The 26,738-nt window shown below is 55.0% G+C and overlaps 2 protein-coding genes, 1 long non-coding RNA gene and 1 pseudogene across 3 annotated transcripts; 1 reads left to right on the forward strand and 3 right to left on the reverse strand.

Moving 5' to 3' along the window:
* Nucleotides 1-1,119: 1,119 nt before the first annotated feature.
* Nucleotides 1,120-2,037, reverse strand: LOC115307214 (olfactory receptor 14J1-like; the record flags this gene model as incomplete). The annotated part of the gene is made up of 1 exon (XM_029958290.1): nucleotides 1,120-2,037. A coding segment is annotated over exon 1 (912 nt), but the record flags the coding sequence as incomplete, so codon positions are not given.
* A 9,512-nt stretch (nucleotides 2,038-11,549) lies between these two features.
* LOC108643271 lies at nucleotides 11,550-12,493 on the forward strand (annotated as a pseudogene).
* Nucleotides 12,494-16,111: 3,618 nt separating this feature from the next.
* On the reverse strand, nucleotides 16,112-17,535 carry LOC108642330. Its single transcript, XR_001922554.3, has 4 exons — nucleotides 17,515-17,535; nucleotides 17,026-17,128; nucleotides 16,699-16,755; nucleotides 16,112-16,549 (listed from the first exon to the last, which is right to left on the reverse strand). It is a non-coding gene; the product is annotated as an uncharacterized LOC108642330 (long non-coding RNA).
* A 489-nt stretch (nucleotides 17,536-18,024) lies between these two features.
* Nucleotides 18,025-22,977, reverse strand: LOC108641461. Its single transcript, XM_029958288.1, has 13 exons — nucleotides 22,420-22,977; nucleotides 22,106-22,164; nucleotides 21,644-21,991; nucleotides 21,150-21,300; nucleotides 20,836-20,900; nucleotides 20,574-20,723; nucleotides 20,241-20,389; nucleotides 19,824-19,971; nucleotides 19,385-19,578; nucleotides 19,159-19,296; nucleotides 18,754-18,868; nucleotides 18,445-18,582; nucleotides 18,025-18,234 (listed from the first exon to the last, which is right to left on the reverse strand). The coding sequence occupies exons 1-13, from the start codon at nucleotides 22,538-22,540 to the stop codon at nucleotides 18,025-18,027; spliced, it is 1,986 nt and encodes a 661-aa protein (XP_029814148.1). The 5' UTR covers nucleotides 22,541-22,977.
* Between the last annotated feature and the right edge of the window lie 3,761 nt (nucleotides 22,978-26,738).

Genomic DNA, 26,738 nt, shown 5'->3' on the forward strand with positions numbered 1-26,738 from the left:
CCACACTTCCAGAGGAGTGCCCAAGACACAACACAGGTTGTCCTGGTGGTTCTGGAGAATGAGAAGTGATTTCTTCCTCGAGTCCAACCCCTCCAATTGGATTTGAGTGCAGCTGAAAGGTTTGCTCAGCATTTTCCCCGGTGCCTCCCTGCCCTGAAGGTTTCTGGCCATCAGGCTGGAGCTGAGGGGGTTGGGCAGGTGCCTGAGGAGGGAGTAGAACAAGGGCTGTGTCCAACTGTGCCAGGAGGGCTGTGCTGGGCAAGGATGAGAAGGCTGCAAAAAACAGTGGCACTGGGGAGGGGAGAGGAGCAGGTGGAGAGACCTTGTGCCTGCCCACGCTGGGCAGGAGCTGCCCCAGGATGGCAGCTCTGAAGTACTCCCAGGATGTCCCTGTGAACAGGAAGGGAAGACTGGATCTGAAAATGAAACAGAATGCAGGGAGCAGGAGTGTCATGGTGACACTGCAGGAGAGTTCCTCTGGAGACCTCTGGAGTAAGGTGACAGAAGAAGTGACCCAGTACATGCAATGGCCTCAGAAGATCCCACAGCATCCTGGAGATGCTGGAAGGGAGCCCAGCTCTGCTTCACAAGTTCCCAGGGCCTGTCCCTGCCTGTGCTCCAAGGGCTTCCACACCCCAGGACTGTGCTCAGAGAGCACTCAGGCCTTACAGTGAGAAAGGGGCTCAGGAAGACAGTGTGGAAGTGGCAAGAGAGCAGCTCTGCAAAGACCAAGCACTGCTGCTCCCTGGCAGTGCTGCTGGGCTGGGATTATTGTCCCCTTCCCCTTTGCAAATACACCCTGTCCTGCAGTGTGCTGTCCTTTAAGAACAGCTAAGAAGAAGGGTCTTGGACAAAGAGTGCACTGCAGGGTCCTTTATTTTTTTAAAATAGTCAGAGAGTACAATTCATCAGTTATATATCTCTGGGTCCAATTCAATGAATAGAAACTAAATTAGAAGGCAGATGTATAACAATATTTAATTGCACAGAAATATTGCCAGAAGAACCTGATGACCTCCATGAAAATACTGAGCAGGAAGGTTGGGCCATTAAGGAGTCCCATTCTGAATGCTATGCACCAGAAAACTGGTTTTTTATTGCTCCTGAAAAGCATCCAGTCATCATTTTCCTCAGGGCATCCTTGAGCTCCTGGTTCCTCAGGCTGTAGATGAGGGGGTTCAGTGCTGGAGGTACCACTGAGTAGAGAACTGACACCACCAGATCCAGGGATGGGGAGGAGATGGAGGGAGGCTTCAGGTAGGCAAATGTGCCAGTGCTGAGGAACAGGGAGACCACGGCCAGGTGAGGGAGGCAGGTGGAAAAGGCTTTGTGCTGTCCCTGCTGAGAGGGGATCCTCAGCACAGCCCTGAAGATCTGCACATAGGAGAACACAATGCAAATGAAACAACCAAGTCCTAAAGAGACAGTAAACAAGAGAAGCCCAATTTCCCTGAGGTATCCTGAGTGTGAGCAGGAGAGCTTGAGGATGTGTGGGATTTCACAGAAGAACTGGCCCAGGGCATTGCCCTGGCACAGGGGCAGGGAAAATGTATTGGCTGTGTGCAGCAGAGCACTGAGAAACCCAGCAGTCCAGGCAGCTGCTGCCATGTGGGCACAAGCTCTGCTGCCCAGGAGGGTCCCGTAGTGCAGGGGTTTGCAGATGGCAACATAGCGGTCGTAGCACATGACAGTGAGGAGGGAAAACTCTGTTGCAAGGAAGAAGGCAACGAAAAAGAGCTGTGCAGCACATCCCATGTAGGAGATGGCTGTGCTGTCCCAGAGGGAATTGTGCATGGCTTTGGGGACAGTGGTGCAGATGCAGCCCAGGTCTGTGAGGGAGAGGTTGAGCAGGAAGAAGCCCATGGGGGTGTGCAGGTGGTGGTCACAGGCTATGGCGCTGAGGATGAGGCCGTTGGCCAGGAGGGCAGCCAGGGAGATGGCCAGGAAGAGCCAGAAGTGCAGGAGCTGCAGCTCCCGCCTGTCTGCGAATGCCAGGAGGAGGAACTGGGGCATGGAGCTGCTGTTGGACATTTGCTGCCTCTGGGTGTTTGTTTCCAACACAGAGAAGACAGTAAGAGGCCAGTTAGTATGGACTTATCTAAACAAAGTCAAAGCTTTATTCTACAGACACTCCCCATGTCACACACAGACAGCCTTTTGATTTCCTAGGAGATCTTCCTTCAGCTCCAGTGCTGGGTCCCTACTCAACAGCATTTTCTCTGTTTTAGCATCACTGTGCTTCTGTACAGGGGTTTCACATAACAAAGAGATGTTTAGGGACAGGTATCCAACCTGGAAAGAAATTCACAGCTTGGAAGGAAACCTCAGGGAGACAGCCAAGTGCCCTTATGATGGCATTTGATTTAAGCAGACTCAACTCCTTCCCCAGCACCACAGGCTGCACTGGTAGGGGTCATATTCCATTTGCAGGTGCAAAAATGACATCTCAGACTAGTCCTGATGGGTCTAGCAGAGGTGATGCTGGTGCTGCCCACAGGCAGAGCAGTGGCTGAAAGCACATTAGGAAGCTCAGACAGACCTACTGAGCACTCACAGTTCAGATGTCTCAGGGACCTGTCAAAATTAATACTTTCTTAATGATTTATTCCTCCCATTCCTCAAGAGCAGGAAACTGGAAACACAATCTCAGGAAATTTCTTTAACCTTATAAAAATCTTTGTCTTGGAAATATTCTGAGAGGGAGCTGAAGTTCTGAGCATGTCCTCCTCCTCTGCACTCCAGATGCTCTCAGAGTTGCACTTAGAGAATCTGTAGTTGGTGGGCAGTGCCAGCTTTCCCAGATGCCTCCAAAAGCTGCAGTCCCATTGCCCTGCATGACCAGACTTCCTGTGCCAAGATCTGTTAAAAATTCTCCCCCAGTGAGGTCTCAGCATCATTCTACGTCTGACAGCCTTTAACTTCTCTCTGTCTCACTCCTCTGCCCTTGGTGCTGCAGGCAGTGCCCTCAGCCCTGCTGGGCTGTGCAGAGGAGCTGCTCACCAGCAGAGCTGTCTCTTTGAAGCTCTTCTTGCTTGCCAGGAGCTCCCTGTGTGCCAGGAGCCCGACCCAGCTCAGAAGCACAGCAACAGCTCCAGGCATTTCATGACCCTCAGGGGACTTTGATGTTGTTTACATGAGACAGTCCCTGAGAGGAAGTTCAAACAACTTCTCAAGAAGTCAAAGTGAGATTGAAACACTAAAGTTTCCTTTAGTGCTAATGAGTCTCACTGAGGGACACAACTGAGAACATGTCCCCAGGTTCCAGTTAGAGCAGAAAACTGCAGACAGTGATGACAAGGATGGACAAGCAAGGGAAAGGTGGCTCTGATGCTGAACAAACCTTGACTTGTTTCCTTAATCCAAAGGGCCAAGCCCTGACCCCCAGCCCCTGGGAAGGCAGATGCTGTCCCTGCCTCATTCCTCAGGGCTCTTCCTGGGGCACTGGGATGTGGGATGTGCAGTGCCAAGGGCAGGACCATGGGGTGGCACCTGCCAGGCTGCTGAGCAGGGACAAGGAGGCCATGAGGCCCCAGGGCTGCAAGGGGCACTCCCCTCCTCCTGGCATCAGGGGCACAGACAGCAGCCCTGTCCAAAGGCCTGCAGAAGGTGGCTCTGTCAGGGCCTTTCAGCTTCTCCCCATGCCTGTCTCCTCTCCAGCCCAGGCTGTCCTACGGTGTCCATGCCCTGCCCCTTTCCCTGCAGGCTGTCGTCATCCCCCCGGCTGCCCCACCTGGCTGGCACCTTCCTGCACTGACATCTCTGCGTCCTCCCTGGCTCTTCCTGCACACACAAAGCCTTGGGCTCATCCAGACTCCTTCTTGGTGACATATTGCACCACAACACTGACCTTGGAGGGAAATTTCTTACTTCTTGTCACCAGTCTAGGCCCCCCCAGCTGCCCTTGGTGGCACTAGTTCTTTCTTAGGCTGTTTTCTGACAGGAAGAAAAGCTCCACCAGCTCTCACACCCCCCTTCCAGACCTCTCAGGCTGCTCCTCTACTGTCCTCAATCTTCACACCCCTGACCCCTGAGTCCTCAGCCTCTATATACAGGTCATGTGCTTGAGGCCCCAAATTCCTTCCTGAGGGGTCTCTGGGACCTCTCCAAGGTTTTGGAAGATGACAATAGAGTGCTCTTATCCCAGGAAACACAGAGGGACACTTTTTTCCCAGGGTTGTCTTGGCAGAATGAGGCACAATCTCTTTAAACTTTCTGGCACAAGGGAGCTCTGAGCTCTGGGTACGGAGGGAGCTCCAAGTGCCAACCACTGGAGTGGGAGCTACAAATCATCAGGTCTGGTGTTCTTTGGAGGGCCAGACACTGGTGAGAGTGGTGTGTGTGTGCACATGGAAGGACTTGAAGGGCACAATGAACTGTCTCAAAACACTGTCAAAGCAGGAAAATCCCATAAGGCACCACAACACATAAGTACTGGTGGCAAACAGGAGGGCCTTTAATTCCAAGGCCTAAAGGGAGGTGAAGCTTTGGAAGTAGCCCCCAGGACAGAATTGCACTGTGCAGAGTGTGGGAAAGAGCAGACAGCCCCAACAGGAAGCCAGGGCTGGTAAGGCAGGTCTGGGGAACCCATCCAGACAAAGATTCCCACCTGCAGACTGGAAGCACAGCGGGCAAAACTCCCTCCGTGGCAAGCTGTGGGAAAGGAAGCAAGTCCTTGTAGATGTGCCAGCCCAAGCTGTGGGAACAGCATCTACCCCCCTGGATACCCGGGGCTTGGGCTGTATAAAAGTGATAGCCCAGAAGCACAACTTGGGGACCCTCCACCGAGCAGAGCAGGGTGAAGAAGGACCAGTGGGAGCCTCAGGGATCTCCATGGTGTGATACATTTACTTCATCTCTGTCTCTCTCTCACTGGCTTCCCACCACCCCCTTCTCTCTCTCTCTTTATACTTCTTTCTGTCTTTCTCTCCCTCCTATTTACTGTTAAATCAAAGCTGGACTGCTGACTTTGGCACATGGTCTCCTTTGCAGCTGAATTTGGGCAGAGGCATCTTTTAATAATGGGAACCTGAGAGTATCCATGAGGTTTTACAGTGTGGGAATGGCCACTGGATTCCATGAGGTTCCACAGAGTCTCAGGGTCCATTTGGCTCTGTAAGGCTCTGTAGGGTGATAATGGACCCTTGATTCCATGGGTTTGCAAAATGTGTCAGAACTCCTTTGGTTCAAGGAGGCCCCACATATCACAGTGGCCCCTTGGTTCCATGAGATTCCACAATGTCCCAGGAATCCTTTGGTTCCATGAGCCCTGCAGTGTCACAATGGCCCCTTGATTCCATGAGGTTCCACAGTCTCCCAGGGTTCCTTTGGCTCCAGAAGGCCCTACAGTGTCACAGTGGCCCCTTTACTCCAGGAGGTTCCACAGTGTCCTTGCTGGAACACACAGGGCTGTAATGTTGTCACCCCTGCAGAGCTGCCTCCAGCTCTGGGCTCCAGCACAGGAAGGACATGGACCTGTTGGAGTGAGTCCAGAGGAGAACACCAAAGGGATCAGAGGGATGGAGCAGCTCTGCTGTGAGGAAAGGCTGAGAGAATTGGGATTGTTCAGACTGGAGAAGAGAAGGCTTTGGGGTGACCTAATTGTGGCCTTGCAGTGCCTGAAGGGAGCCAACAAGAAAGATGGAGGAGACTTTGGACAAGGGCCTGGAGTGACAGGACAAGGGGAATGGCTTCACACTGAGAAAGGGAAGGGTTAGATGGGATTAGAGGAATTTCTGGACTGTGATGGTAGTGAGATCCTGGCACAGGTTGCTCAGAGAAGTTCTGGCTGCCCCATCCCTGGAAGTGTTCACGGCCAGGTTGGATGGGGCTCTGAGCTCTGAGTCTAGTGGAAGGTGTCCCTGCCCATGGCAGGGGGTTGGACTGAGATGCTCTTTAAGGTCCCTTCCAACCCAAACCATTCCATGATTCTGTGACTGGTGGGGGATGTGGTGGTCGGAGCCGACGGGCACAGAGACCCCAAAATGATGGAGTTTTCCATTCTGGGTGGAGGAAGGAGGGGGCAGCAGAACTGACACCCTGGACTGCTGGTGGTCAGACTTTGTCCTGTTTGGGAGACTGACTGATCTGGGTGTGAGTGTGGATGTGCTGGAGGGCAGGAAGGCTCTGCAGAGGGATCTGGACAGGCTGGATCAATAAGGCCAAGTGTCAGGGCCTGCCCTTGGGTCCCAACAACCCCCTGGAACGCTCCAGGCTGGGGGCAGAGGGGCTGGAGAGCTGCTCAGCAGGAAGGGACTTGGGGGTGTTGCTTGACAGCAGCTGGATATGAGGCAGAGTGTGCCCAGGGGGGCACGAGGGCCAAGGGCATCGTGGCCTTTGTGGAGAAGTTGGGGCCAGCAGGAGCAGAGAACTGATTGCCCCTCTGTGCTGGGCACTGGGGAGGCCCCACCTGGAGTGCTGTGTCCAGTTCTGGCCCCTCAGTGCCAAAAGGCCCTTGAGGGGCTGGAGCGTGTCCAGAGAAGGGAACGGAGCTGGGGAAGGCTCTGGAAAACATGTCTGCTGAGGGACGGCTGAGGGAACTGGGCTGGTTGAGTCTGGAGAAGGGGAGGCTCAGGGGGGACCTCATTGCTCTCTGCAATGACCTGAAAGGAGGTTTTAGTGGGTGTGGGGTCGGTCTCTTCTGCAAAGCCTTTAGTGACAGGAAGAGAGGAAACGGCCTTAAATTGCATCAGGCAAGGTTCATATTAGATATTCAAAAACCCTTTTTCCACTGAGAGAGTGCTCAGGCATTGGAACAAGTAGCCCAGGGAGGTGGTGGAGTCTCTGGAAGCATTCAGGTGGCATCTGGATGTAGCGCTTTGGGATGGGGTTTAGGGGTGATTCTGGTGGTGCTGGGTTGACAGTTGGACTAGAAGATCTGGAAGGTCTCTTCCAACCTTGATGATTCTGTGATTCTCTGACCTGTCATCCCTGTTTGCAGGTTTGTGCTCTAACAAGACCCTGGGGATGTTTTCTCTGTTGGGTCCACAGAGATTGTGTTGTGTGAGCTTTTTTCCTCTATGATCAAAACAAGGAGTAATTAATGCTAAATCCAGCAGGTGGCTTTCAAGTACTAACTTGGTCCAGTTTGTCCAACTGTGTCCAAACAGGTGAGGAAAATCTGGAACTTTAGAAGGGTTAGTTTTTTACCTCATTAACAGGATATCCAGGGGTGCACCAAGTGCCTTCCAGTGAGGAGCACAAGAGACCAGTAGACAGTGACAATCTTGTTCTAATGTTAATGTCACTGGAGCACAGAGTGAGATCACATCTGAGTTATGTTTCTTTAATCAGTGATTGGGAATAAAGAGAAAAAGCCATCTGCTGGATTTAGCAATAATTACTCCTTGTTTTGATCTTAGGGAAAAAGGCTCACACAACACAATCTCTGAATGCTCCTTTGAACTTACCCACAGTGTGTTCACAAATACACAGAGCAAGGATTTTAGCTTTTGCTGCTACCCTCAGTTCCAGCATACAAAGAAATGTCTCTGTGCAATAACAGCAATTGCCTTACCATGTTACTGAACTACATTCAGTTTATCTGGTCTCAAACAAATACTCCATATTTTCTCCTTGTTTTATTTTCAAAAGCATGGGTATGGGTATTTAGGTGACTGCCTTCACTGGTATAGGATAATCTTATATTTACACTGATAAAATACCACATGTACTTCATGAGATACTGCAAGCTTTTTACAATCCTGATGGCATGTCTTTACAGAGCAAGAGTGAACATTTTGAGATGATTCCTTAATAAATGAGTTGCAGTTCTATTGTTTTTTGAATGTTAAGCACCACATCCTAAATGCAGGAACACGTTCAAGGTCAATGTCCTATTTTAGACCTTTTCAGCAGCTGTGATATTGAGATAATCACGCTTAAAATATTCCTCTAGAAAGAGTAAATTAGCCCTTTTCACTAGAAGGATTCTTATGATCAAAAACAAACCTGAAAGAGAACCAATTCAGATTTCTTTTTTTGTTTGTTGGTTGGGTTTTTTTTCAACAATGCAATAAATTGCTGTCCCTAACTGGGATGGCTTTTCTACCCAAGAAATAAAAAGAAAACTCCAAAGTTCACTTTAATCTGCACTTATATTACCTTTGGGATTTTTTGATTTCTTTTGGAGGCCTCAGCTGTGTAAAAATACCTTCCTTAAAATGCATTTATGCTTTCTGCAAGAACCAAACCATTCCAGCTGACATACCATTCTATCACCAATACTGCAGGGAAATGTAATATCCCACTGAAGCAGAAGGGAAAGAAGACAACTGAGCATCAGCAGCTCTTCCTAAGCAAGATCAGGGGTTTAGGTCCATCTAACTGAGGGATGAGATGTGCCCCTCAGTGGATCTCTTCCCACTCCCCCACCAGCCCTTCTACCCGAATGCAAGCTCAAAGTTCTAAAAAGAGAAGAAGAAGCTGGAGTGTCAATATTTCCCCAGTGCAAACCCCAATAATCTTTGCTGGGAACTGACAGGAATTGCTGTTCCACTGCCCTGGGGTATCCTGGCTTGAGGCGAGAGCGCAGCCCCGCCCAGAGCCCCCAACCCCTCTGAGAGCTTTTGTAGGGTCTGTTTGTCCATGTCCCTGTGGCAGAGGCTCCCCCGACACCTGCCCTGGAGCTGGTCCAGCTGCTGGACCAAACAAGGCATTGTCCAGCCTGCCTTCCCCCAGCCCCGACCGCCCCAGCCCATCTTCCATCGCTCTGCTTCCTTTTCCTGCCCCTGCTCCCCCTCCGCTCCCTTCCCTCGGGCATTTTTATTAGGAATGTCCTTGCTGTTCTCACTGTCCGAGCATGAGCTGATCCCCAGGGGAGCCTGTGGAATGTAACCCCTCAAGCACTAAATTCCTTCCCCTGTGCCAAAGACACGGGTTTGTTGTTGCTGCCCCTCCCGCCGAGCACCAGCTCCATCTCCTGCTCCTGCCCAGCGGCTTTGCAGAAATCCAGGGCTGGGTGTGGATTGAAGGCTGTGGCAAGGGACAGGATAAAGTTGCTTCACTTTCCACCCTTGATGTCTCAATGTCTGTGATCTTAGGAACCCTCACAAACCTGGAACAAGGCAGATTATCTGTTTTTGTAAGATATGTACATGGAGATTGTTTTGATCTGTGTTTAAATCGTCCTTGAATAAAAGAACTAATAGAAAACTATGTAAAAAAAAAAGGAAAAGGGAAAAATAAGAAAAACGAAAATTAAAAAAGGGAGAAAAGAGATAAAAATGAGAAAAAAGAGAAAAAAAAGAAAAATAGGAAAAAATGAGGAAAAAAAAGAACAAATAAAAAAGAGAAAAAAGAAAAAAGAGAGAGAAAAAAGGGAAGAAAAGAAAGAAGAAAGAAAAAAGAAAGAAAAGAGAGAAAGAAAAAAAGAGAAAATAAAAGAAGACAGAAAAACTAAAAACCAAAAAAAATCCGATCCTCCCCCGCCGCAAGGACTACAACTCCCACAATGCCCCGCGCAGGCGGGGGGCGGGCAGGGGCCGTGGCCGCGCGCTGATTGGCTGCGGGGCGGGTCTGTAAAGGCGGAGGGCGCGCGGAGCGAGCGCCATTTTGGCCTCGTGGTCGGGAGTGAGGAGGACTCGCCTGCGGCCGCTGCACTTGGCTGGGTGAGTTGGCGGGGGGGCGGCGAGAGCGGGGTCTGGGGATCCCCTCGGGGGCTGCGGGGAGCGCGGGTGTGGGTGGAAAAGCTGGAGGGCTCGGGAGGGTTTAGCGGGGGGCTTCGGGGGTTCCCGGGGACGTTTTGAGGGGTCCCTGAAGGGACTCAGGGGGGAGGTTGAAGGTCTCTGAAGAGTGCTGGGGGGCTCTGATGGGGGTTTTATTTTCTGAGAAGATTTGGGGTGTCCCAGGTGGGCTTTGGGGCTTTCTGGGGAGGTTTGGGGTTCCTGGGAGGCTTTGCAGGGACCTTGAGGCAGTTTTGGGATCTCTGGGGGGTTTAAGGTGTCCCAGACGGTTTGGAGGGCCCGTGGGGGGGATTGGGGGTCCCTGAATGGGCTTGGGGAGTCTCAGGTGGGTTTTGTGGGTCACTGAGAGGGTTTAGAGGGTGCTGGGGAGGGATGAGGGGTCCTTGAGGAGGTTTCGATGGGTCAAGAGGGGAATTTCAGGGGTTTTGAGGGGATTTTACAGGGTCCCCTAAAGCCCAGCAGTGGGTTTCAAGGGATCCTCCAGCCCCCAGAGGAGGGGTCCTATGGATGCCCCCAAAAATCCGGGGTGGGAGATGTACCACATCCACGTAAGGGGATCCCAGTGCCCCCAGTATATCCCAGTGACCTCCCAGTGACCCTTAGTACGGCCCAGTAACCCCCTCAGTGACCAGCCAGTGTATCCCAGTGACCTCCCACTGCCCCCCAGTATGGCAAAGTGATCCTGCAGTGAGCACCCAGTAACCCCCAGTATGGCCCAGTAACCTGCCAGTGTCCCCCCGTGTGTCCTGGTATCCCCAGGTAACTCCCCAGTGCCCCCCAGTGTGCCCCAGTTCCCCCCGAGTCCATCCCAGTGCCCTCTCAGAGGGCCCCTGAGAGCCTGGTGAGGGGGGGCACGGAGAGAGAAGGGAAAACCTGGACAGCAGGGACCCCTGGGATCCCCGGGACAACAAAGTGGAGAACCTGGAGAGGGGGAATGTCTGGGAACGCGGCACCCCGAAGGCGAGAGTCAGAAGAGAAGGGACCCTTGGGACCCCCAACACTCCCAGCATCCCTCAGTGGGACGCCCCAGCTTCCCAGAGAGGGGAGACCCTCTGAACCCCAGAGGGGAGAGACCAGAGATGGGGAACTTCTGGGAGAGTTTTTCTGGCTGAATCTTGATATTTTGGAGTATTTTTAGCTGAATCTCACATCTTTGCAGTTTGTGAGAGGTTCATCTCACTATTTCTGGGGGGTTTTTTGCCTGAATGTCAGTGGTTTCGGTTTTTCTGGGCTGGATCTTGGCTTTTGGAGGTCTTTATGGTCACAGGAGGCCTGATAAGTTCTAGAGATGGACTTGGGCAGGAGGAACCCCCAAGCCAACGAGCTCAGCCCTTGTTTTCCCCCCCATCAGGATTTGTCCTTCCCAAAGCTTGGGCGGATGGAGGAGGAGGCTGGGAGGAAGAGGAAGATGCCTTGGGCCCCCCAGGCAGGTGAGGAGGAAGTCAGTGTCCCTTTGGGCGGGTGTTGTGCTGGCTCTGTCAGCCCAGCATGGCCCCGGCTGCAGGACAACCCCGCTGGCGCCGCCGTCCTGCCGGGGCCGGAGTTGGGGGGATGTCCTTGGCCTTCCCTGTGGGCCGGAGGCAAATCCCCTGCCTGTCCTTCTTGCTTCCTGCCCCAGGCCCCGAGCTGAGGAGGGAGAGCGCGGAGGACAAATCCCCCCGTGAGACCCTGGTGGGAGAGGCCGTTTTGAAGGGCTCCCCGGCGCAGGAAGGCAGCGGGGAGGAAAAGGGCCGGAGATCCCCCCGCAGGAGGGGCTCCAAAGCCAGCCCAGGGTGCTCTGAGGAGGAAAGAGCCAGCCTGTGCTGGGAAGGCGGCCGGAGCTTGAGGGGGAGCTCTGACCTGGTGGTCCCTGAGCAGCCTCCCAGCAGGAAGAAGCCCTTCAGGTGCTTGGAATGTGGGAAGAGCTTTAGGTGGAGCACAGACCTGCTCAGACACCAGCACATCCACACTGGGGAACGTCCCTACACGTGTGGGGAGTGTCGCAAGAGCTTCAACAGGAACTCCCACCTGATCCAACACCGGCGAATCCACAGTGGGGAATGCCCTACAATGTGGGAGTGTGGGAAGAGCTTCAGGACAGCTCCACCTCTTCCCACCAGCTCATCCACACCGGGGAACGGCCCTACAAGTGCTTGGACTGTGGGAAGAGGTTTCAGACCAGCTCCAATCTCCTCAGGCATGAGCGGACGCACACGGATGAGAGGCCCTTCCGCTGCACCGACTGCGGGAAGGGCTTTAACCAGAATTCCCACCTCGTCACCCACCGGTGCATCCACACCGGGGAGAGGCCCTACAAGTGTGGGGAGTGTGGGAAGAGCTTCACCCAGAGCTCTAACTTGACCAGACACCAACAGACCCACCAGTAAGGGAAGCCTACAAGTGCCTCAACTGTGGGAAGAGCTTTGGCCACTGCTTCCACCCCGAATGAAGCCCCTGATGGTGAGGCAACCCCTGGTGTCCAGTGACTGTCAGTCCATCCCTTTTGACCAGAAAGGGCCAGTCCCCTTTCACCAACAGAAGCCTTCCTGGGGGTGTGTGTGTGGAAATTTCTGCATTGGCTGGGGACCCCCCAAGGTCACTCCTGGAGGTTGAGAGCAGAGATCTCCCCCTGGGCGTTGGTCTACTGGAGTTCCATCTGCCTCTAATTAAGAATTACTGGGTTTTGCCAGGTCTAGTAGAATCACTTCAACAATTGCTTGAGCACCATTCTATCTTATCCTGTACTACGAGTAGTTTTAGTGTGTATTTTGTGCAGTAAAAAATTCTGATGAAGATGTAGTGTCTGATCATTTGGAACCCTAAATAAATTCCTTTCAATCAATAGATCTGATTTGCCATCATTAAAACCTGGGGGACAAAAGTGATTCTGTCACACCTCTGTAATTGCTCTAAACTGAAAGTGTTGTCATAATCCAAGGCTGAGATTGGATCCAGCAGCCCCCAGCACCCCACAGGAAGTTGGGAGCTCAGGGGGCCACCCTCCTACGCCAACCCCTCTGTACCAACAGGCCCCCATGAGACCGTTGGACCCACCAGACCACCCCCCTCTTTCCACCCTTCTCCCTGTTCCTGCCACTTTCTCACTGTCCCCTCAGTCCCCAGTTTCCCCCACGAACAGTTTTGGGGTCCCAACCCCCACTTTTTGCCTCCTCTCCTGTGGGAGCTGAAGGAGAAAATGAGGCTGCACACACAGAGTTCCACTTTGGGACTTGTCCACTGACACTTTTCTGTGTCCCGTTTTATTCCTCTTCTCTTGTGAACAGTGCTCAGTGTTTGTCTTTTAGTCCACCAGAATTCCCAGCATGGCCCCAAAGCAGTGCCCTGATCCCACACATTCCCCTCCCCTCATGTGCTGCCTGTGTTCAGCCACCAGAGAAAAACACAGGCTGGTCATGCAGGCTGGTTCAAGTGCATTTCCACTTGGAGAAACAACCTTCTCTCTCTCCAAGCACTCAGCCAAGGTCCATCCTCCCTTTGCCTTCCCATGAACTCAGGGCAGGTGCAGAGTGACTCCGCTTGGTCCCACCTCTGCCCCTGTTTTGTTTGGACACGCAGAGTTCACGGCCAAGAGGGCTAGGACCCGGGCTCCTTGTCTTGGGGCTTGTCCCATGCGCTTCCAGAGGACTTGGAATATTGAAACCAGGCAGATTCTGAACCCCTGCTCCTGATGCTGCCACAGTGCCCACACACTGGCCCTGCAGGCATGGCCTGCACTGAATGGCCAGTGCAGCAGGAGCCGTGGCTGCGGCAGCTGCCGGGATTGCTGCAGAGATGATCCAAGCAATCAGCCACCCACTGAGGATTTCTGCATTTCACAGTTTCCTTCATTCACTGTATCCTGCCTCATCCTCCCACCTTCTGCTTCCCTGAGATCCTCAGTTTAGCTCTTCTGCCCATTGGAATTATTAATGATCAATGGAGGGTAGATACGTTTTGATCTGTGATACAACTGAAATAACAAGGATTACTTACAGGGATGTTAAAGGTATTGTCGGTCACATGAATCACAATGTCAGGTGCAGCCAAGAAGGCATCTGAGTGACAGGGACACACCATGGCTGAGTCATTAAGCCAGTCAGTAAGAGTTAGTAGACCCAGTGAATTCCCCCTAGAACAGTGTCTTCCCGATGGGACATCCGGGCAGGGCTTGCTCTGCTCAGCATTCCCTGCCTCCTCCCGGGATTCTTGAGGGACAGCCTCTGGCAAGTCCTGGCCCAAGGAGACCTGCCACCGCCCCAAGTCCTGGCAAGGCTGCTGCCCGTCTCTTGCCCCAAAGAGCTGTGCCCCTGGGGGACTTCTCTGCCAGAGGGCAGCCAAAGCCAAGGGGCACTGAGGTCTGCCCTCTTGCAGGCGGCTGTTGTGAGCAGCAGCTGGAGCAATTGGTGGCAAGACTTGGCATCTGTCAGAAGGCAGAAGCTGTTGCTCCTTCCTGGCATGATTTTGGGGTGGAAGTGATTAGCAGCAGCACAAAGCCACCATCAGCTGCTGAGTTTCAGAGGACAAGTAGATTGGACAGAGAGACTCTCAAGCTTCCTTGTGTTCTTTTTGCTTGTTTTCTTGCCTTCTGGAAAAAAAATCAGCCCAGTCTCGCATGTTCAACACTCCAGTGTCTGTGTGCTCAGCTGTGACCAGCAGCTGATGTCCAGTCCATTGGGGAAGTGCAGGGGACAGGGAGAAGTCTGGGATGAGAAGCTGTTCTGTGTCTCCCATGAAGGTGCCACCCGCCTGAAGGAGCAGCCAAGAGAAGTGCTGGAAGCAGAGACATTCTGCCAGTTTCTGCTCTCAGGTGGACACAGGGCCCACTTGTTGCCAGGGGTCCTGGAGATTGGATCCAGGAACAAGGCAGGGCCATGCACTGGTAGGGAATGGGCTCCAGCAGGACCAAGGGAGGAACGTCCAGCAGCAAAGTGTGAGCTGGTGAACTGGGCCATCTCTTCAGCAGACACCACAGTGCTTACTTCCCTCCATCCCTGAAGCTCCACCACACGAGGCCCTGCTTTGCTTCAACTTCTACTGCTTCTTCCTTTGTTGCCCTCAAGTGCTGGACGTAGAGTTTAGAAGCCCATGCCCGTGTTTTGAAGGTGCCTGCGTGGAGGAGAGGTTGAGCAGCTGCAGCCCGAGGCTGGTGTCCCAGCAGAGTCTCTAAGGATGGCACCAGTGGCACTGGCTGGGGACACCTGAGTGTGGAAGGCGTGTCCAACCTCAAGCAGGGCCATTGAAGTCAGTCAGGATGTCAGGCTGCAGCTGGAGGTGCCAAGGGTTGCTGTGAGGCTGGGGAGTCACTGGAAAGCTGTGGTGGCCACTTGCCCTGAAGCCTTTTGCCAAAGCGGGTGCAACTGTGCCCACAGTCTGCCCATTTTTGGTGCCCTGGCGGGTGTGGGTGCCTGGGTGAGGAGGCCCAGGCGTTGTGGGTGCTGCTGCTCCTGGGCAGCCTCTGGTGCTGTTGTCTGTGGGGCGGAGCCGCTTGGGCAGCAGCGAGTGCACAGGCCTGCCCGAGGAGCCCAGTGCCCTGCCCGTGGTGGCAGCAGCTCTGTGGGCCCAGAGCTCTGGCTCAGGGGGGTGTTGGCCACAGCCCCGTGGCCTGGGCAGCCGTGGGGGCCCGGGCTGGCCGCCAGCCCTGCCTGTGCCACTGCCCCTCGCTGGCAGCACCCGGCAGACGTGCCCCGGCAGGGCCCCCTTGCCCTCCTTGTCCCCAGCCAGGCCAGCCTGGCCACCTTGGGGATGTGCCCACCCTGCTGCTGAGGCCTGGCCTCCAGGGCTTCTGCCACAGGGCTGGGAGAGGCCTTGGGAAAGCACCAGAGCAGCCGGCTGGCAGGGAAGGAGGTGGCTGCCTGGGGGCTGCTTATGGCCTCTGCCCCCCAAGTCCTGGGGGCTTTTCCCTCCACCCTGCCCCTCGGGGCCTGCTCCCAGTATGTCCCATCACAGCCTTCTGCCACCCACCCCCTCACAGATTCCCCTCAAGGCTTCCTGCTCCCTTGTCCCATCAGGGCCTCCACAGCACCTCACCCCTTCCTGGCCTCCCAGCGCCCCCTCCCCTGCGGGTCTCCCCCAGCCCCGCCAACCTGCCCGGCAGCGGCGCAGCCCTGAAGGAGCTCCAGAGGAGCCGCTCCAGAGGCACTTGGGAGCCCGGAGCAATCCAACCAGCAACACACAGGCAGGACACAGACGCTGCTTCCTGGCTGGAGGAGGGCATGTGGCCGTCGCCAAGGACAAGGTCCTCAGGCATCCCCACAGCTCCAGCCTTTGGCCCTCCATTTTGCTGGAAACGCTGAGGCTCCAGCAGAGCCACCAAAGGCCAAGGGACTTCTGCCCACTTTTGCTGGCACACTGCACAGCGGGGCAAGTGTTGCTGAGCACAAGGAGCCCTTTTCCCCTCTTCCCCAAGGCCTTGTGCACACTGGGCACCAAAAAAACCTCCTGGGCTTCTGTATGTGATAACATGCATGTAATATTCCCATGCTGAGCTCAAAGGAGGTGCTTGCAGGGAAGAGGCATCTTCCCCACAGGCTCAGGTGGCCCCAGGAGATGGAGCTTCCTGCATCAGTTCTCCACAGAGCTGCAGCAGCACAGGCAGACACTGCCCTGCGGAAAAGGCCGGGCCTGCCATGCCCTGCACAGCCAGTCTTGGAGCTGCTGGAATCTGCACTAGGGAGCCATCTGTACAGCTCTCAGCACGTAGCAGTGTTGAATTGCCAGGCCTGCCATGGCGAGTCTGATGTCTTCTGTCACACCTCTACGGGCTGGAAGAGGCAGCAACGGAGACTACCAGAATGGGAAGAATGAAGTTCTCCGTACAGCTCTGATGATGTGGAGTGTTTCCTGGGCCAGGTTTGAGACGGCAGGGCTGTCATCAGTGATGTCTTGAAGGGCTGGAAGAGAAAGGAAGAGAGCCAAGGTGAGAGGCCAGGGGTGTGGGGACGTGAGGAGCCCCTCCTGCCAGGGCCATCCCAGCCAGCTCTTGCCATGGCCAGGAGGGAGCAGGGCCCAAGGGGATCAGCTGGAAGGTGCTCTCGCTCACCCTGGCAGATGAGCTGCAGCTCTGGCTGCTCCTGCTTCATGGACCTGGCGGCGATCCCTGGGAACACAGAGCCTGTCAGGCCCCAGAGGCACAGGTCCCCCGCAGCGGCGCTGCCAGCCCGGCCACACGGCCTCCTGCCCTGGCAGGGCTGAGCCCGGGGCCTTCCCGCATGGGGACGCCCCAGGGCTGGGCTGGCACAGGGCGGCAGCAGGCACCAGGCCACTCGGGGCTCCACATGCCCTGGGCCGCATCCTGCTGCCGCTGCAGCAGCCGGGGCTGGGGCCGAGCTGCAGCGGGGCGGGGAGGGACCCCGGCCTTGTGGCTCACCCAGAAACTTGATGGCCAGCTTTCGCAGGGGCTCCTCTGGGCTCTCCAGGAACGGCAGGGCCTGGCGCACGTACTGGCCCACTCGGCTCCTGTCCTTTTCCAGCTGCAAAGAGCGCCAGGGCACGGAGGGAAGGCTCGGCTCAGGCTCTGCCCCTTGGCCGGGCGCTCCCTGCCCCCAGCACGGGGCTCCCCTGCCCACAGAGCCCTGAGGCCTGGCCAGCAACTGCTGGGGCCGGGCTTTGGGGGGAGCAGAGGGCTGGGTGCTCCTGGGGAGCCGTGGGGCGGCCCTACCCCACAGCCCAGCTGGACCGGGGCTCCATGGCAGCCTGGCTGCGGGGCAGGGGAGCTTGGAAAAGAGCCCGCATGCCCCAGGGAAGGGAGCAGTGTGTGGGGCACAGGCTGGTGTCTGTGGGTGCAGCAGTGGACACAGGCACCCTGCCAGCCCCACACATTGGGCATCAGGGGCTGGGGCTTTGGGGCCGTCCTTACCAGGCACTCGGGAAACCTCCACGGCTGCTCCATGGTCACCAAGTCCTCAAGATCTCTCCACTTCAGGAACCTGGCTGCACCAAACAGTGCTCTCCAAGAGGCCTGCACAGCAACAGAGAGCGGGCCATGGCACCGCAGCCCAGGGCACAGCACCCACATCCCTGTGCCAAGGCCAGGAGGAGGCTGCAGGCGACCATGGGCCAGGGCAGGAGGCACAGCAGCCTCCTGCCATGGGGACACCAGAGCCCACGAGTCCTCACCTCTGCCACACGCTGGTTCTCATTGTGCCAGTTGAAGTAGAATGGCACCAGACTCAGGTACACGTGTGGCTTTAGGCTCTTGCTCCTCTCTGTCGCCTCCATCAGCTCCCAGAAGAGGAGCATGGAGAGCTGCTGCAGCTGGCTGTGCTCCTGGTGCAAAGGAAGAGGAAAAGACCTCAGCACTGGCTTCTCCAGGCCCACCGGGGCACAGGCCTGAAAAGACACTGGGCCCAAAGTTTCCTGGCAGCACTCAGTGCCCACGATGAGGGGCACAGAGCCTTACATTGTCAAAGAGTGGCCGCAGCGCCTCAAGCAACTTCAGGGCAGTAGGGGTGGATATTTTGACGATTTGGAAGTGCAGCACGTTGATGAACGCGGAGAGGGTCATCTGAACCGCGTCTGTGTCTGCATCCTGCAGTAGCTCCAGGAGGCTTTCACTCAGGCTCCGCATGCTCTTAGCCTGTGTGGAACACAATGCTGTGGTGCAGCCCCACGCTGCTGCCGCGGGGCCCAGAGGCCAAAGGTGCGTCCCAAAGGAGTCGGGCAGCTGAACGGGGAGGAGGAGAGCTGGGAGCAGCTGCCACAGCTGCCAAAGGCCAGCCAAGGCCAAGCTACTGCCTTGCACAGCCGCACGCTGCCGGCCCGGCTTCAGCCCCTGCCCCCTGCTCACCATTGCGGGATCCCTGCTGAGCACCACCAGGCCTCGGAGCGCCAGGCGACGCCTCTCCGGGCACTGCCTGCGCAGGTGCCTGGAAATAATCTGCAGGACGCTGGGCCCACATTGTCTGGGGTTCAGGCAGTGCAGGACCTGAAAGGCAGGGAGCAGTGACGGGGTGCCCGGCCGGCAGGAGCCCAGACCCGCCCGGGGCTGGGCCCAGGCAGCAGCACAGGGTGCAGGCACCGTCCCGGGCGGCTGCGGCTGTGAGAGGGCAGAGAGGGGGAGGCAGCTGGGCCAGGCAGCGCTCGCCATCAGGCTCACCTCCACCAGGAACGCCAGGGCAGGCAGTTCCCACAGGGGCTCTCCCCTGCTGAGCCGCAGGAGCAGGCTGACGGCGATGCTGCGACCAAAGGAGCGGGAGACACGGCACAGCTCCCTGCAAGGGGGAATAAAGGTGCCAGAGACCCTGAGCCAGGTGGGCAAAGCTCTCCTGGGACTGACTCACACAGGCCTGGTCTTTGGCCACCAGCCCAGGAGAGGACGTGGGCACTTTGGGAGGTGGGTCCTCCTGTGCAGCCGCCCCTCTCCGCCTTTTCCACTCTGCTCAGCCATCCCTGGCTGCCAAGGCCCTCTGGCCCAGCAGCACGGGCACTGTGAGGGGTGGCCTGTGCACAGGGCAGAAATGACCTGTGGGGGTGTGGGGCAGTGGGGAGAAAGGGCTCTCACCTGGCCAGCAGACCCACTGCATAGTGGTGGCTGTCAGCCTTGAGGAGCATGTCCCAGCCACACTTGCGACCGATCACCATCAACACGTCCTCATCCAGCAGCTGGCGCAGCAGGGCTTTAACAGTCTGCACTGCAAACCTGTGTGCAGAGCACAGCCCAGGTCAGGCACAGAGCCCTGGCCCCAGCCCCGAGGGCGTGGCAGGGAGAGGGGACTGGGATGGAGCACCTGTTGGGGTTGGGGGGAAGGCTGCGCTGCTCCCGGCATCGCCTCCAGAAGGTCTCGACCTCCTCTGACATCTCCTCTGTGCTGATGAAAACTTGGAAGAGCAGAGTCAGAAGGAGGCGGGGGAAATTGTCCTTCACTGCACTTGGGCACCAGGAGTGGGACAGCTGGAGGATCTCCCAGAGTGCCACAGTTGCCTGCCAAAGACAAAGCACCCAGAGACAGCTCTCAGGGCCCAGATGTCCATGTGGCAGGGCCCAAGCGTAGCAGGGACAGGCCAGAGGAAACACAGGGGGATCCCCCAGCCTGGTGTCCCTGAACCTGCCCCTAAGGCAGGCCTGCAGCCCAGTGCCTGGGGCAGGGAGAAGCAGTGGTGAGGGAGGATGGAAAGGCATCCCAGAGGCAACCTGGGGCCAAGCAGAGGTCAGCTCAAGAAACTCACAGCCAGGGCAAAGACATCCCTCTCATCCCCATCAGAGGTGCGTCTCCTGTGCGCTGGCCAGTATTCCAGCACACAGAAGAGGATCTGCAGCACCGGCTCCTTAGTCCGTCTGAAGGAGATGAGCGTCTTCCACATGGTGCGAGCAGCTCTGTGGAGTCACAACTCTGGCTCAGGGGGGTCTGGGACACAGCGCTGTGGCCTGGGCAGCTGCGGGGCCCAGGTGACAGAGCCACGGTGCCTTGTGGGGCAGGGAGGCAGGCTGGCCTCAGGATTGGAGGCTGACATGCCAAAGCTGGCCAAGAGAGGAGCTGGAGTGTCTGGGAAGTCTCCATGTCTCTGGCACACCATTTGGGACAGGCTGTCCAGGGGGATGGGGTCTAAAGGCAGGTGAGCCCTCAAGGCAGGTGGGCCCCATACCTGTCACAGGCTGGGGCAGAGCGCAGCAGGGTCACTGCAACATCCGTGGGGTGTGCCTCGGTCAGCAGGACAAGAGTCTTGTCCAGCCTGTGCTCAGCAGACACATTGGACGTGAGCCACTGATGGATGCACCTGACTATGGCCGGCACCTGGAGGGGACACGGGGGACAGTTGGAGAGCTGCCAGAGCCAGTAACTTGCTCAGCTTCCCCCAAGAATTGCTCCCCTTGCCACCACACTCTGCTGGTCTCAAAGGCTGAGGGGACCCAGAGCAGCCGACGTGAGGGGCCACAGCATCCCTGGGGGACTGGAGCCCTGGCCACAGGCTGCTTACTTGCTTTGCTTTGTAGACACCGTTCTGCACAAGCAAATCCAGCAGGGCAGCGCTGGTCTGGGCATTGAAGAGGTCCAAGTTTGCCGTGTCCCCAGTGGCCATGAAAGTGGCCTCTTCGTGCCAAATGCACCTGATGAATCTGCAAACCAGCTACAGGAGAAAGGCAAGGAAGAGAGAGGGATGTCCCCTGGAGGGCCGCGACAGCAGTGCTGGGCTGAGCAGTGAGAGCAGGCCCAGCCCAGGCGGGGATGGCTGCAGGTACCTGTGCTGCCCTGCGGAAGCGGCCACGGGCACGGAGCTGCTCTTCTGTCCGCTCCTGGCCTGCATCTGGCAAAGAGCGAGCGCGCTCAGAGCTGAGGGTGTGCGGGAGAGGCCGGAGAACACAGCCCAGGCCTGGGCTCCAGGAGCAGGCAGGGCCAGCCCCGGGATGCCCAGTGGATGGAGCACGGCTGCCAGGAGATCAGCCCCAGCCCCTCTGCCCCCCTCCCTTTCCCTGGGCATGTCCAGATGGGATGGAACAGGATGAGGCCAAGGGGGCTGCAACCACCAGCCCTGTGGCCCAGCTCCAGCACTCACCCTCCTGCGGGGGCTGCACCTGCTGCACCTCTTCAGGCTGCTGTGCTGGAGCAGCCCTAGGGCTTTCCTCCTTCTCCTCCTCCTTCACCCAGGCCAGCTTGGGCACCGTGGGGGGTCTCTGCTGCATGTCTCCATCTGGTGTTATGGCTACCTGCAGCAGAGATGCCATGGAAAAGCTTTGGCTCCCCAAGTCCTGCAGTCGTGCCTTCAAGGCAGCTGCAAGAGAGAAGCCTGGGAAATGCCTCGCCTCATCCAGTCCCACTGTCTGGCCTCAAGGTCACCTGCCCCAGGGACTGGAGATGCCTTGAGCAGCCCCAGGTCCCCAGGTCCCACAGTCTGGCCTGGAAGATGCACAGGGGAGAGGTGGAGAGCTTCCAGAGTTAGATACTTGCCCAGCTTCCCCTGAGAAATGCTTCCCTTCCCAGCACACTGTGCCAGCCTCAAAGGCTGAGGGGGCCCAGCGCACCCAGCTTGGGGGGCCACAGGCTGCTTACTTCAGCAGAGACAGCTCTCTCCTCAAGAAAGTCCAGGCTGGGGGTATCGACCAGGCGCTGAACAGGCGCGGCCTCAGTGCTCGCCACGCCCTCCGTCGTTCTGGCGTCGGCCTCCTCCGTGAGACCAGGCAGCACAGAGTCACAGTGTGACACATCATCGATTGACGTGGTGTCCCAGTGGGTTGTGTGATCACTGGTTGTGGTGTCACACTGTGCTGGGACAGCAGTCGACGCGGTGCTGACATCAGGCTTTGTCAGCTGGGTCGGGATGGTGTCAGGCTGGGCCTGGACATCAGCTGGTGTGACCCTGGACTTTCTACGCCGACTGCCCATGAATTTCATAAATGTCTGCAGGAGAAAGAAGGGCAGGGAAGAGAGGGATGTCCCCTGGAGGGCCGCGACAGCGGTGCTGGGCTGAGCAGTGAGAGCAGGCCCAGCCCAGGCGGGGATGGCTGCAGGTACCTGTGCTGCCCTGCGGAAGCGGCCACGGGCACGGAGCTGCTCTTCTGTCCGCTCCTGGCCTGCACCTGGCAAAGAGCGAGCGCGCTCAGAGTTGAGGGTGTGCGGGAGAGGCCGGAGAACACAGCCCAGGCCTGGGCTCCAGGAGCAGGCAGGGCCAGCCCCAGGGTGCCCAGTGGATGGAGCATGGCTGCCAGGAGATCAGCCCTGGCCCCTCTGCCCCCCTCCCTTTCCCTGGGCATGTCCATATGGGATGGGACAGGATGAGGTCAAGGGGACTGCAGCCACCAGCCCTGTGGTCCAGCTCCAGCACTCACCCTCCTGCGGGGGCTGCACCTGCTGCACCTCTTCAGGCTGCTGTGCTGGAGCAGCTCCAGGGCTTTCCTCCTCCTTCTTCCTCCGGAACAGCCTGAGCAGGCTGAAGCGTCTCCCTGCCATGCCACAGTCTGGTGTCCAGGGCACCTGCAAGAGAGAAAGAGAACCTCGGAGAAACTCCGGGCCCTAAGTTGCAGAATGGCCTTGAGGCCACCTGCCGCAGGGATTGGAGACACCTCGGAGAAGCTCCGGGTCTCCAAGTCCTGCAAAAGGGTCTCAAGGGCACCTGCCACAGGGATTAGAGACACCTCGGAGAAACTCCGGGTCTCCAAGTCCTGTGGAAATGCCTCGAGGTCACCTGAAAGCGAGAAAATCCTCCAAAATCTCCGGGTCAGCAAGGCACGAGTTGGCTGCGCGGGGGCTCCGCACAGCACCGCTCTGTCCCGTCCTGTCCCGTCGCCTGCTCCGAGGAGCACTGTTGACACTGTGGCCGTGTCACCAGCAGCACCTCTGTCACCACGGGTCATAAAGGGCCCTTGGACACCCTGCCCCCTTCCATCCCACTGGCCATGCCCAGCGTGTCACAAAGGGCCCTGGGACACAGTGCCACGTGGCCTGGAGCCTCCCCCAGCCCCGCCAACCTGCCCCACCTTGGAGGGAATCTTCTCTCTGAAGTATCTAATCTGGCTGGACCTGAACTGTAGGAACAGCTCAAGAAATGAGCAAACACTCCCCTCCTGTGCCTGCTCACGGCAGCACAAGGAGCCCCCTCGGCCGCCGACTCAGTCGCAGCAGGAAGGGCACGGGGCCTTCCACACAAGCTGGCACGGCCTCCTTGGGAGAAGTGCTGGCTGGTGGCCATCCTAAACAGGGGGGCTGACACCGAGAAGGAAGGTGTGGGCAAGGGCACCAATGCTGCTGGCAGCCCTTTGGCCAGGGCTGCACCCAAATCAGCAGCTCTGGCAAGTCCTGGCCCAAGGAGACCTGCCACCGCCCCGAGTCCTGGCAAGGCTGCTGCTCGTCTCCTGCCCCAAAGAGCTGTGCCCCTGTGTATTAGTTCATTTGAATACATGCCCGGAATAAAGACAAGTACAACAGACATTCAAACAGTACAAAACATCTTTTATTGCAGTGAGAATAAAAAACTAGCAAAGAGAATCAAAAGCTAAAAAAGAATAGAAAAAGCTACTTTATCAATTGGCATTCATACAGTACTATGAACGGCTTTTATTACAGTATTAACTAGTAGAAAGGGAATTAAAGGAACATTTAAAGGATATTAAAACAATACTACGAGTGGCTTTTAATACAGTATTAACTAGTAAAAAGGGAACTACAAGGATATCAAAAAAGGATATAAAACAGTGGCTTTCTTAATTGCTTCCTCTCGAACTGTGCTTACCCACACAGACAGGCCAGGGCTGTCAGGATCTGCAGCAGCTGGTCGGTGCCCGTGGTTAGCGGGTGTCCCCATGGAACAACACAGTCTCCATGGCAGGATGAGGATCGCTCACCCCAGCAGTCCTGACACCCCATTTTATCAGCTCCACATTACACCATGTAGGGCCAGTATAAGGTGATGCCTGAGTGGCAGCCAAACCCCGCCTGTTCATCACCTGATAGCAACAGTCTGTGCATGCCCTGCTGTAGGGCAAGGGGCCAGCGACCCCTGCCCACAGAATCTTCTTCTCACCATCGTCTTTCTCACCCCTATGTATGACCTCTACCATTGTGTTTCAAGGATAGATGTATCTATCTTGCAATATGTAGCAAAACCAAGGAAGAACTCAGCTCTGATAATAGGGGATATCAGGCTGACTTGCTAAAAAGCACAATGGACCTTACAATTAGCTTGTGCCATGAAGTTACATTGTACCATACTCTGGCTGGTTTCACATCCTAATATGATTCCTTTCTCACGCCTCTATGCTCCATTGATCATCTAATTCAAAAGTACCCCCCTTACAGACATGAAACAGTTTAAAGTCCTGGAGATGTAGAGATGAAAAAGTCATATCTAAAATGTAGTGCTAGCTTGTTCCTAAGCATTTCCAAAACTCCTTCCCAGCAGGTGCCAGGATGGGTGGGCAGGAGGTGACTTTATTTATTCAGACCATTCTTGTACGTGTGACTGCTGCTCTTTCACCCCTCTCCCCCTATTTCTGGGTTGGTTTCTAGAGCTGTTTTTGAAAGAAACACTTTTTACACTCTCACATGTGAATATTTTTAAAGAAATACAAGACAGGAAAATCTAGTAAAACCAATATTTAACAAAATGGTGAAATCACACTCCTTTTTGTACTCTAAGCACTCTGCTACTGGCAGTTTGTGTAGTTCTCCACATAGTGGAAATGTAACAAAGGATCAAGCAATTTTCTCTGTATTCTTTATTTACTTTTAATTTTTTTTCTGTCATCAAATTGGCTGCAGGATTTGGTCCTGTCTTTGTGGAGGATGAATGCCACTGTCCTTTTATGTTTAATATTTTATTATTCAGGGGGACTGTCAGTGGGAGAAGTGGTGGGAAGGATCCTCCACTCAGGGGCTGGAGCTTCAACTTCTAAAGAAGGCTGTACTTAATCAAAGAGCTGCAACTCAGGATTTCTCCCTGTGTTCCAGAACTTTTCATTTAGCCAGCTGAGAGTGCCCAGGGCACAGCCAGGTTAATGTTTAACTCTTCCAACACTGTCCTCATCCCAGGATATCCTGTCATCCTGAGAAGAAGGAAGGGAGATGCTGTGCCTATTCCCTAGGGCTGGGCAGGAAGCAAAATCTTCAAAGCCCTGGCCCTTCTGAAGGAGTTGATCTTGTGTTATTCCTCAGTAGTCAGCACTGAAAATTCTGTATCTGAGATACAATGAAAAGGAGAGTTGCTGAGAGGCTTGTTTGGGGGAGAGTGTTTTTTTGGTTTGTTTTTGTGGGGGTATTTTAGTGCCAAATGAAGGTTGGATCATGAAAATCAGTCTTGTTACTGACAAAAACAGTAAAGGCATTTAAACGCTTTCAGATGCTGTAACCATTTTCCTTTCTTTCACTTTCTCACCCCTTGCAAATCAGAGACAGTTCCTAGAGGACAGGAGAATAAAATAAACAAAAAAAGAAGTTGTTTTTCTACTCTTGAGGCCTGTGTCAGGTCTGTTTTGAATGCATTTGAATCCTGCTGCTTCCAGGCTCTTTTTCAAGTAGCACCAGATAAATACCTGTGAACTACTGAGATGAGAGTGATCATTCTTACTTCACAAAATGTTTCTCTTTTTTTTTCCTATCCTGTGTCCCTTTTGTGTTCTGTGCTATGGAGTGACTATATTTTTGTTCTAAGCTAATTCACTGCTGCTGTTTTGGGTACAACTAATGTCAAGCAGCAAACCTGTAACATGCCAGAAACAGGCTACAGTGGGTTGAAGACACAGCTTATGTTTGATTGTGTGTAAATACAGAGTTAGTTGGGTTTATCTGATAGCCTGGCAGAAGGAGAGAGGAGCAGGACAAACTGTTTTCAGTAACTGTGCTGTTCAGACACCTGATAAGATGGAGAGTGCTTTGGAACTACTGATATGCTTTGAATAAGAAAAGAACAATCAGGTCCATTGCCACTGGCTTATCAGGAAGGAAGTGAAATGCCAGCACTTTTACAGGAGCAAAAGGAAATGTTTTAGACACTTTGGGCCATTTTTCCCTTGAAATTAAATAGCAGGGTGCTTTTGAGTGTGCTGTGATGAGTGGAAGGATTTATTACCTTGACAGAATTACAGGTGAATGTGTTCAGAGAGGAGTCCTCAGCAACAAGAACAGCTCTTTGGATAAGTGGCCACATCTATTCATGCTTTTGGTAGAGATTCAGGAATTCTCTCCTTTCTTTCTCCCTGAAGTGCAGTGGCTCACTTACAATGTGCAGTTTTTCAGAGTGTAACATCCTTGTGCATTTTGTAATATCCTGGCAGCATGTTTGATATTGGGTGTGTAACAGGCTGTTCATAAAATAATGCTGGATCACTGACTGGTGTGTCCTCTGCCTTCAGTCCCTGGGTATTTTCATGTTCCAAAAAGAATATATCTCAGCCTGTGCTGGGAAGGGAAGGTGGGATTCACCATTAACTTACCGCAGCAGGCATGAAACATGCTCAGATGCACTATTATCTTCTCAAAGTTTACTGATTTTTATTTTTGTACCTTTTCAAAATTTATTTCCAGGTTCTTTCACATGCTTCAAATTAATTTGGGAATATTCAAATTTGATGAATGATAGTGCACGAACATATTTGATTGATTTTGGATTCTAATTGATTCGTGTCAATGAAATCCCTGTGACACTGAAATCAAT

This window comes from Manacus vitellinus, unplaced genomic scaffold (assembly GCF_001715985.3).
Source record: "Manacus vitellinus isolate BGI_N305 unplaced genomic scaffold, ASM171598v3 ctg7180002432971_pilon, whole genome shotgun sequence".
NCBI lineage: Eukaryota > Metazoa > Chordata > Aves > Passeriformes > Pipridae > Manacus > Manacus vitellinus.

What these genes read in the sequence shown, in the direction of transcription:
- LOC108641461 (XM_029958288.1), bottom strand. Translation starts at nt 22,540, where the DNA reads ATGGCAGGGAGACGCTTCAGCCTGCTCAGGCTGTTCCGGAGGAAGAAG. An exon ending in GCTTCCGCAGGGCAGCACAG is followed by an intron (nt 21,992 to 22,105) that starts GTACCTGCAGCC and finishes TTTCTCCTGCAG; the next exon opens with ACATTTATGAAATTCATGGG. An exon ending in CTTCCCCCCAACCCCAACAG is followed by an intron (nt 19,297 to 19,384) that starts GTGCTCCATCCC and finishes CTCTGCACACAG; the next exon opens with GTTTGCAGTGCAGACTGTTA.